Below are 11,534 nucleotides of genomic sequence, written 5' to 3' on the forward strand. Positions count from 1 at the left end.
TCCTCTGTTCTTAACGCTACCTCGCTAATGCGGGAAATGGCGGATAGTTTAGAAGAAAGAATATATATATATATATATATATATATATATATATATATATATATATATATATATATGTATATATAATGTGCATGTAGTGTGTGCGTGTATACAGCCACACAATGAATGAAAATAACTGAGATACTCAAGCGTCGTAGATGTCTGTCTCTGGGAGTCAGTCCTCCTCTGGGGAGCCATGAAAGACCCAGCCAGCTGGCCACCCTGTACGCGCGTTCACACCCACCAGGACCCAACGTCCTCATTGTTGTCCCACACAATTAGTCTGTGACCTGTGGTTACCCCCCTTGGCACGACAGTCCTCCCCAGATCGATAAGTACGTGAAATAGCGGATTTCCCTTCTCCCCTGACCTTAGCCTGGGACACATGTGAGAGTGACCAGGACAATTTCACACTCTGACCTAGGACAACCAAACTTGTGTTGCAAGAGGACAAGGCATTATGGCTAGGAAAACAACACTTTGTGGTCACGTCGGCTCCCCATGTATCGCCAAGACAACAGGATGATGTTTCCCTGAGAGGATAAGACAATATGACAACAGTGAAGTTAGGGAACTCGACAGTATGGTTAGAACATCTTAGTATGGATGGATATCACATACTAGTGGGACGCTAACACTGTGTAGCCACCTTAGTAGTATAGTATGATAAGAATAGGTTAGTATGGTTAGACCTTCACACTGAAACCAGAACAATATATTGTGTAGCTCCAGTAACACAGTGTTGTCAGGACAAGTATTACATACGGTGGCTAAAGAAAGCTTCTCATTTTTTCAATAAGGTCAGGACGATATAGTGTTGTTAGAATAACAAGATAATAGTAGAACAAATTGCTTATATAGCCAGAGGAACAGAGAGTTATCAAGGTCGCCACACTGTCGGTTGCGATAGCACACTGTGGCCAGGACAACAATATTGTGGCCAGGACATCACTGTGGCCAAGGACAACAACAACAGTGTGGCCAGCACATTACTATGGCCAGTGCAACACTGTTTGGCCAAGACAACAACACAGGAAGTTAAGAATCACGTGACCTGTACTCGAAGATTCGAAGATAACTTTTTTATGGGATGGTTAGAGGAGAAGAGGAGCTGGGACAGGGGAAGGGATGGTTGGATGAGAAACCCCCCCCCCCCTCTCTCTCTCTCTCTCTCTCTCTCTCTCTCTCTCTCTCTCTCTCTCTCTCTCTATCTATCTATCTATCTATCTATCTATCTATCTAAGGATCTCATTTTAGCCGTCCTGGAGTTTGTTATGCAGAATATTCGTATGAAGAATATTTTCACTGGGTTTCAGGGAGAAGGGAATAATTTACAAGAGAGGTGTAGGAGTTTTTCCTTTAACAAAAGAAGGAATTTAATGAGGAAGATCGCGAGAGGAAGTTCACAGAACAGGTCTTGACGGGAATTTCGCAAGACGGATCTGAGTGGGAGTTTAGATGGACAGATGTTGAAGTAAGTTCAGCAGAACAAGTGCTGAGGAATGTTCAGCATTACAGGTGTTGAAGGGTATGTACGGAAGACAGGTGTTGCAGGATGTTCAGCATGACAAGTGTTGAAGGGTATTTTTGGAAGATAGGTGCTGAAGTGTTCAGCATTGTAGTGCTGAGGGTAGGACAAGCATGATAGGCATTGCAGAGTGTTCAGCATAACAAGTATTTAGGGAGAGTGCAGACCAGGCCAGATGGTACAAGAAAATATTCGCAGCGCCTGCACATCAACATCCCAGCAGTTCATCACCAAATTAAAGAATAAACCTTATGCAAACCTTACAAACAACCCAATTTTCATCGTCGCGTCCTTGTGTCTATTGATGTAAATTGCACAATAAGTTGATAGATATAACATTACTCCCAGAAACACGAGAGGAAGCGTGAGTAGCGTCGAGAGGGCGTGAATAGCCCTACCTACACAACACTGATTGTGTGGTAATGTCTTGTGACAGATCTCCCACCGACCCTCTGTCCTTCAGGCCTCTGTCATCATCGCTATCAACACTAGACTACTCCTGGCTGTGTTCTTCCCCTTCCCCGCTACTTGTTCTTAGCTGACGATACATCCACTAGGTCTACTCTGGCGATGGGCATAGTCTAATGTATTACGTGTACGTAAATTCTGTCCTATATCAGTTTATCATTCATCCCCCCCTGGGTTACTCCGTGACAGATATGGGCTGCTGTATTGCGGCACACATGTGACCCCTGCCCTCCATATATAGCCCCATATATATATCGCAGCTTTATTGCTCTACGTCACAGTGGTATATGTAAGTATCAGTTACCCGTGTGAGTTATGTGTCTGTTTTAGGAGAAAAAAAGAAAAAAGGTACCGTCGGATTTAAGCCAGGTGCGTGTGCGTGTGTCGTGAGGGACGAGGGGGCCCCACGAGGGTCCATTACTCCAGCCAGGGTCGACGTTGCTGGGCGACCTTGGTTACTAGTGGGGAAAACCGCAGTGCTAACCTCTCTCTCTCTCTCTCTCTCTCTCTCTCTCTCTCTCTCTCTCTCTCTCTCTCTCTCCCGAAGCGTGAACAACGAGGCTTCAAGACATTTCTGTAGCTCTCTCTCTCTCTCTCTCTCTCTCTCTCTCTCTCTCTCTCTCTCTCTCTCTCTCTCTCTCTCTCTCTCTCTCTCTCTCTCTCTCTCTCTCTCTCTCTCTCTCTCTCTCTCTCTCTCTCTCTCTCTCTCTCAGCGTGAACAACTAGACTTCAAGACATTTCCGTAGCTTAAGGTAGTTCAAGTCTGACGTGCGGGGTCCATCCTGACGCTAGAGATATACCCTAAAGGGCCACAAGGAGCTGCTGAGCCCGTATTATAAGGGCGGCTGAAGGTAGTAAAGTACTCCCTTGTTAGATGAACTGAACCGCCGGATTTCCGAGAGGGAAATAACAGGATTCTTGGGGATTAAGTGACCGTAAGTCAAATCCCTGTCTTCACTCAGTAACTGGCATTGGCCAGTGTCTCTCATGACACATCTCTCATTGTGGGATTACTATCTTGCTCCCACAAGTCACTAGGCCTATTTTTTCAAGCTATATATATATATATATATATATATATATATATATATATATATATATATATATATATATATATATATATATATATATATATATATATATATATATCTTTTCTTTCTTTCAAACTATTCGCCATTTCCCGCATTAGCGAGGTAGCGTTAAGAACAGAGGACTGGGCCTTTGAGGGAATACCCTCACCTGGCCCAATTCTCTGTTCCTTCTTTTGGAAAATTAAAAAAAAACGAGAGGGGAGGATTTCCAGCCCCCCGCTCCCTCCCCTTTTAGTCGCCTTCTACGACACACAGGGAATACGTGGGAAGTATTCTTTCTCCCCTATCCCCAGGGATATATATCCGCCGGAGGAGCGCGGGATGATCCTCGTTCGATTTACGATGTTTCTCGTGATTGACGGGCGCCCCAGGTCATGTGAAGGCCGCTGAAGGAGCCAGACGGTGTTTGTGTTACGCTCTCTCTCTCTCTCTCTCTCTCTCTCTCTCTCTCTCTCTCTCTCTCTCTCTCTCTCTTTTAGGGTGTTTCGTGGCGACGAGAGAGCATTGCGGGTGTAACAACGCAAGACATCCTGTGTCCTGATGAATGAAAATGGGTCATTTATGTCAGAAATCATCTGAGAAGTAATGAATAACTTAATGAAAAAAGATAAGAAAAATTGATATAGAATCTTGAGCACGAGGGTACGACCCCGTAAACACGACGGTGCGACCCTTGATACGACTTTGGGTATGATGGTCGTACCGTTGTGCTCAGGGAGGTGTACCGTCGTGTTCCAGTATCGTACCATTGTGCTCATGGGGTGTGCTGTCGTGTTCAAATGTCGTACCGATGTGCTTCAGGTGGTTAAGAAGTAGTTCACGATGAACACTTTGCTCACTTATAATGGACACATGGTTCACCACTGTAAAGGACGTAGTGTTCTATAATGAACATTTAGCTTTCTAGATATGAACACGTGTTTCACGTCAGTGAACACCTGGTGGATGAACATTTAGCTTATTATAATAGCAAATAATTCACGACACTGAACACGTCGCATATTCTACGAACATGATGATATAGATAATTCAGTCCCTTACCATAATGAATTATTACATGACCAGATACCAAATGATCTTCACAAAAATGATTTCTCTGTCCCTTTCTTATTCCAGTGAACATGATGTTCATATTAATGAACACGAGGTTCACCAGAACATGAACAAGTAGCTCACTATGATGAATACAAAGGCCTCCATAAAAGAACTTAGTTCACAGCACTGTACACACAAGACCCACTACTATACTTGAACTCATAGCTCACTATGACTCACTGTAACAGTGAGTAAGTAGATGGTTGACTGTGATAATGACTTGTTATAACAATGAGTAAGTAGGTGGATCGCTGTGAGTAATGAATCCATGAATCCTTACACTGATCAGGTGTGCGTGTGTGTGTGTGGCTGTGTCGTAGGTGAGGAGGAAGCATGGACGATCGAACTGTGGACAAGATCTTCGCGGGTTGTTTGGACACCCTTCCTCCAGTCAGCTCCAAAGTTTGTCGCATCTTTACGTCCTCTACTTTCACAGGTGGGTGCTCTCGCTATCTCGGCTATATACATCGATATAGATGAGGATATAGTGATCATATAGGCGAATCTTAGAAATAGAGTGTTGTAGAGGGATTATGTATACAGATGATAGAAATATTATGTCCTGATTTTTTTTCTCTTGGTCAGACATGTTGATGGAGCGGAACACCCTTATGGCGGAGGTGTACCCGAGGTTGAAGGAGTTCTGCAGGGAGAAGCATGGCCTCGAGTTCCAGGTGAGTGGCACCGGGAGGGAGAGAGAGAGATAGTGAGTGGCAAGGGAGAGACCGAGTGAGATTGGAGAGGGAGATAACTGGAGGGGTAGAGAGAAAGACTGAGCAGAAGTTTTCAAAATCTTTGGCACTACCGCCACAGGAAGCCAAACAAGAGCCCTGATCAGCCAGGTTGCAGGAGTTACCAACAAAACAACACCTATCGCTCCTATTTGGCACATATGGTCTCCTTTCCAGGTTGTGGACATGAGATGGGGTGTGAGGGACGAAGCCACAGACGACCACATGACCACCGAGCTCTGCATGAGGGAGATCGACAACTGCCAGAGGCTCTCCATGGGACCTAACTTCGTGGTGAGTTCGACTCCATAATGCTTTTGAGCATCCTGAGATTCGTCTTTGAACTTTATTCCCATATGTTTGAATATCTTCAGATTCGAGGTTCACCAGATCATGAACAAGTAGCTCACTATAACACAAAGGCTGCCATAAAAGAACTTAGTTCACAACATTGTACACCCAAGACTCACTGTACTACACTTGAACTCATAGCTCACTATGACTCACTGTAACAGTGAGTAGGAGATGGTTCACTGTGATAATGACTTACTATAACAGTGAGTAAGGAGGTGAATCACTGTGAGTAATGAATCCATGAATCCTTGCTCCGACCAAGTGTATTCGTGTGTATATGCACACTAGAGACTTGGTGCATATATACAAGGTTAAGAGACGGGGCAACACGAGTGTAAACTCTCTCTCCTCGTAACACACAAGTATTAATCACTCAACGTTAACCATCCATCAGCTACAGTACACAAACCTCCAACACAACAGGATCGAGTATTTTTGATGTTCGATATTTTTCAGAGATTAACTGCGTAGCTTTAGTTGTTTTTTTACGAGTTTCAAACGGTTTTGCGGATAAACTGAACGAAAACAAACCGACATTGTTTTGAAATCTTTCAAACGTTCCCAGATATCAAGTTAGTGTCTTGGATCGCCTGTTGGCTTGTGGCTCGTCATTAGGAATGAAGAAGATTATTTTCCTAAATAAACAGAGCGAAGTGAGTCAGTTGTTGTTCGCTGATGATACAGCGCTGGTGGCTGATTCATGTGAGAAACTGCAGAAGCTGGTGACTGAGTTTGGTAAAGTGTGTGAAAGAAGAAAGTTAAGAGTAAATGTGAATAAGAGCAAGGTTATTAGGTACAGTAGGGTTGAGGGTCAAGTCAATTGGGAGGTGAGTTTGAATGGAGAAAAACTGGAGGAAGTGAAGTGTTTTAGATATCTGGGAGTGGATCTGGCAGCGGATGGAACCATGGAAGCGGAAGTGGATCATAGGGTGGGGGAGGGGGCGAAAATTCTGGGAGCCTTGAAGAATGTGTGGAAGTCGAGAACATTATCTCGGAAAGCAAAAATGGGTATGTTTGAAGGAATAGTGGTTCCAACAATGTTGTATGGTTGCGAGGCGTGGGCTATGGATAGAGTTGTGCGCAGGAGGATGGATGTGCTGGAAATGAGATGTTTGAGGACAATGTGTGGTGTGAGGTGGTTTGATCGAGTAAGTAACGTAAGGGTAAGAGAGATGTGTGGAAATAAAAAGAGCGTGGTTGAGAGAGCAGAAGAGGGTGTTTTGAAATGGTTTGGGCACATGGAGAGAATGAGTGAGGAAAGATTGACCAAGAGGATATATGTGTCGGAGGTGGAGGGAACGAGAAGAGGGAGACCAAATTGGAGGTGGAAAGATGGAGTGAAAAAGATTTTGTGTGATCGGGGCCTGAACATGCAGGAGGGTGAAAGGAGGGCAAGGAATAGAGTGAATTGGAGCGATGTGGTATACCGGGGCTGACGTGCTGTCAGTGGATTGAATCAAGGCATGTGAAGCGTCTGGGGTAAACCATGGAAAGCTGTGTAGGTATGTATATTTGCGTGTGTGGACGTATGTATATACATGTGTATGGGGGTGGGTTGGGCCATTTCTTTCGTCTGTTTCCTTGCGCTACCTCGCAAACGCGGGAGACAGCGACAAAGTATAAAAAAAAAAAAAAAAAAAAATATATATATATATATATATATATATATATATCCCTGGGGATAGGGGAGAAAGAATACTTCCCACGTATTCCCTGCGTGTCGTAGAAGGCGACTAAAAGGGAAGGGAGCGGGTGGCTGGAAATCCTCCCCTCTCTTTTTTTTTTTTTATTTTCCAAAAGAAGGAACAGAGAAGGGGCCAGGTGAAGATATTCCCTCAAAACCCAGTCCTCTGTTCTTAACGCTACCTCGCTATCGCGGGAAATGGCGAATAGTATAAAAAAAAAAAAAAAAAAATATATATATATATATATATATATATATATATATATATATATATATATATATATGTGTGTGTGTGTGTGTGTGTGTGTGTGTGTGTGTGTGTGTGTGTACCACAAACGAACCAGCACCCTCTTAGAAATGAGGCATAGACAAGATGAGAGGGCTATACCCACCTTATATCTGTATTCCATAAATCATTACTTACCTCCCTTACTCCTTCCCTTGAAGAGTTAAGCTGTGGAATCTTCTCCCGTCTTTCATCTAATTCTTCTACTTATATCCTTTTCTTTCATTAAGAGCCAGGTCTGCAGCAAACACCAGCGGAGCCTTGATTAATGTCCTCGTTTTCTTTTTCTCTCGCTGCTTCGCGTAGTTCTTCGGGGGTCAGAAGTACGGTTACCGGCCCATCCCAAGCGTCATCCTGGGCTCGGAGCTGCTCATGCTGCGCGAAGCTCTCATCAACATGGGCGTCGACACCATCCTGATTGACACTTGGTACAAGAAGGATTCGAACGCCGTCCCCTTCGTCTACATCCTCCAGCCCATCTCCTCCATCCTCGTCAACTTCAACAACAAGGTTTGGTCCGGTGATGATGTGGTTATGGTTGTGACCAGGTGTGGTGAGACCAAATGTGTTAGTGATTAGGTGTGGTGGAGGCCAGGTGTGTTAGTGACCAGGTGTGCGATGATCATGTGTGTAGGAGCTCAAATGTTGTGGTGATGAGGTGTGGTAGGGACCAGGTGTGTTAGTGACTAGGTGTGGCGGTGACCAGGTGTGCGATGATCATGTGTGTAGGAGCTGAAATGTAGTGGTGATGAGGTGTGGTAGGGGACCAGGTGTGTCCACGACCATTCGTGACAGGGAGCAGGTATGAGGGTCACCGTGTCACAGGCAACACTCCTCACACCCTCCCCCTCCTCACATAACTCTTCCCTAAGGTGTCGGGGGCAGGAGGGAGTGAGGTCGGTGTCAGTCGACCTCCTCCTCCTCCTCGTTGTCCAAAGGGACGGGATTAGACAGGCGACAGGTGGGTTGGCGTAAAGATTGATTTTGATTTTTACCGCAACTGCGGGCCCATTTATTGTGCAGTCCTACCCATCCTACTGTACTTACAGTCTTGAGTTGCGTAAAGAACGAGGTATACGTGGTGGAACGACCGGTGTTAGAGAGAGAGAGAGAGAGAGAGAGAGAGAGAGAGAGAGAGAGAGAGAGAGAGAGAGAGAGAGAGAGAGAGGTTGGATGGTAGGCAGCGAGCTTGCTTTTTGAGCCTGCAGGTCCTAGGTGATTTATAGCTGCGTACTGTAGACTGAGGACTTATACATCTTTTGACGAAAGTTTATACATAGGTAAGAGGTCGGCACTGTGCCATATACACTAGATGAATTATTTTCATCCGTCTCGACTAGGAATTGTAAACACAGTCGCCTTACATACCTCCCGTTTCAACACACCTGCGACCAGATGTATAGAGGAAGGGGGTCTTTCCAGAGTGGACATACCACCTCATCCGTCTTAGCTTCAAGTCGTTGAACGGACTTCGTCCCTTTGAAAGACCCACTTGAGACGAGCGATATATCAAAGCTTTTCATGCGCTTAGCGGAACCCATCGCTGGGGGCCTGTGTGACACGCATACCTTCAGAGGTCGAGTTCAGTAGACCGACAAGTCTCCTCTTTCCCTGGCTGTATAAGAAGGTGGTTAATGCAATAGCGAGACGGACGGTATTTGCGCCATGTATCAAGCTAGAGACACTTAATGTAAGGCTGAGAGTTGTATTTCTTTTGCTTTTAAAAGAGGGGCCGGCTGGTCTGTAATTAGCGATTCTCTTTATACCTCTGTGTGGACTTGTGTGTGTGTGTGTTTTCGGGAGGGGGAGCAAATACGTATAATGTAGGTGTTGTGTGTGTGTGTGTGTGTGTGTGTGTGTGTGCATGCATGCGTGTGTGACCTACGTTTGCTATTGTAGTAAACCAGGGTCAAGCCCATCACTAACACGATACCAGAAGCATGGAACATACCAGACCTTAGGTAAGGCAGCATTTTGCGAGTTCTGGAGTAAAGGAGAAAGCAGAGGTTCAACAGTACCAGGCTTGAGAATAACTGAGTCATGAAGAAGGGCATCAGAGACAGGAGAGAGAGAGAGAGAGAGAGAGAGAGAGAGAGAGAGAGAGAGAGAGAGAGAGAGAGAGAGAACGATAAAAGAGTTGCTGATATGGCCAATCATGATAGTATTAGATATAAGAATATACTGGAACATAATGTGGCCCTTTCAGTTGGTGGAAACTTAAACGAACAATTAGATTTCTGTTTTTCTTACTGGACTATGTATGAAGTTAGCCTGAGACACCATTTAATATTCAGGATGATTGAAATATGCATATATTGGCTGTAGAAGAAACAGATATATTTAGTGACAAGAATACAATTGTGTGGCTTCATTTCTTTGAAGCTAATCCTTTAAAAGTGGGTTAGCGGTGGGTTTAGCGTACTCCTGAACACACTGGTTTTATAGATATTTATACCTGAGCTATAATTATAGAGAACAATATTTGTTAAAAGTTTTGGGTAATGGTAATAAGGTAATCGGATGATAACAACTCGATACAGACACGTTAAGACAGCTTGAAATGGCAGTCAGCATTGAGGAAGCGATGGGTATGTTGTTAACTGATGTTGCAAGACGATTATATACTTCAGTTAGAGCTGAAGGCTATTTCTTTTGCTGGCAAATTTGAAATGAGAGAGGCGGCTGGTATTCATGAGGTAATGCAGACTAGTAATTTCGAGATGATCGGGTAGATTGGTGCAGAGAGAGAGAGAGAGAGAGAGAGAGAGAGAGAGAGAGAGAGAGAGAGAGAGAGAGCAGTCTTGCTTGGTATTAGCAGATGTAGTCGCAAGGCGCGCGTTCAGCAGCAGTAGTCAATCAGTCAGTCCGTCATGCAGTATCAGCACCTTGATATTCCTCCACAGAGAGTCCCCAAGCTGCAGGCTCAGGACCAGGCCACCTGGTGGGACACTCTGGGCAAGATGCAGAAGCTGCTGCGGAAGGCCGCCCAGGCTTGCTACAACACCCACAAGATGGACAAGGAGGCCATGCATAACTACTTCATGTCAGGTATGGTCAGGGGTTCCGTTCCCACTCTCCCTCCTTCATCTCCCATCCCATTTCTCTTGATGCTTTTCGTTTTTCTTCGGTTGTGAGTCTCTCCTTCCTCCTGTTGAGGGTCAGTTCTATTGTGTCCTTTTCCCTCGTTTATGATGTGATATTCACTCGTCTCCTTTGTTGACTGTCTCATATGTAGGTGAAGTGTCTCCTTTCCCCTTCTTTGTGGCGCCTCCTTAACATCGTGATTGGTTGACCGCCTCTTCTTCCTTCGCTCGTCTCATGTTCTTCATATCTGTTCCTCCTGTTTACGGTAGCCTTTCCCGTTTCTCCCACCTGCCATGGGATCATGAAGGATTCTGTTCGTTCCTTCCGTATCCAAAGTCGTAGTACTACGTTGATGATATCTTCGAGAGCCGCCATGACTGGCGTTCCTCATCCTCAGAGGGTCTTGTGACTTAGTCGAGCTGTAAGGTCAGCTTGGCGAAATGAACGGGAGTTAGATGACTTAGGGGAAAAAAAACAATTGGAGTAATAAGAATGACTGTATGAAATGATCATGGCAGAAGTAGATGGGAAAATTAAAGAAAGGAGGAAAGACAGGAGGAGGAATACAAGAAGGACACGATCAGGAGGTGTAGAATCATGAAGTCCTTCAGTCCATACGTTGTTCTTTGTCCGTTGTGAGTGGCTGGACCTCTCTTAAGTCACCATCATCATCATCATCATCATCATCATCCTATATCACCGTATTACTGTGACGCTGTCTCACTATCACCGTATTACTGTGACGCTGTCTCACTATCACCGTATGACTGTCTCTCTCTAGCAGTGAATCACAGTTGATTGGCCCTCGTTGGAGATAGGAACGCAGGGAAGGTTGCTGATCACCTTCCCAATATAGCATCGATTTCGGCCGTCAGGTTATCTTATTTATATAGAAATGTATATTCATATGTGGGCCACGCCAGGTGTAGACCACATCAGGATGCAAGATCAAATTTTTCTAAAATACCTAAGTCTTCTGGGAAATAAGGATTATAAGAGCAGATATAAGAGTGATAAGTTATGTGTATTAAATCCCTCACGTTGTATTCTGAGACTTGACTAAAGTTGTTCAGGTGGAAAGAAACATATGCAGGTCGGCAGCCGCAGGCCAACACGTACCCTCCCCCTCGTGACCACTGATCATGACACACTATCACAAGGACACCAAAAATGT

At 44.8% G+C, this 11,534-nt stretch overlaps 1 protein-coding gene across 1 annotated transcript in view; it reads left to right on the forward strand.

The window, feature by feature from the left end:
• The window catches only part of LOC139754141 (NACHT and WD repeat domain-containing protein 2), a 55,569-nt gene that overhangs the window by 6,253 nt on the left and 37,782 nt on the right, over nucleotides 1-11,534 (forward strand). Inside the window, 5 exon segments of the mRNA XM_071671275.1 lie at nucleotides 4,511-4,657; nucleotides 4,807-4,895; nucleotides 5,130-5,246; nucleotides 7,583-7,786; nucleotides 10,180-10,324. Of these exon segments, the coding sequence (XP_071527376.1) occupies nucleotides 4,555-4,657; nucleotides 4,807-4,895; nucleotides 5,130-5,246; nucleotides 7,583-7,786; nucleotides 10,180-10,324 (658 nt within the window). The 5' untranslated portion in view covers nucleotides 4,511-4,554.

Source organism: Panulirus ornatus, chromosome 16, assembly GCF_036320965.1.
Source record: "Panulirus ornatus isolate Po-2019 chromosome 16, ASM3632096v1, whole genome shotgun sequence".
In the NCBI taxonomy this organism is placed as follows: domain Eukaryota; kingdom Metazoa; phylum Arthropoda; class Malacostraca; order Decapoda; family Palinuridae; genus Panulirus; species Panulirus ornatus.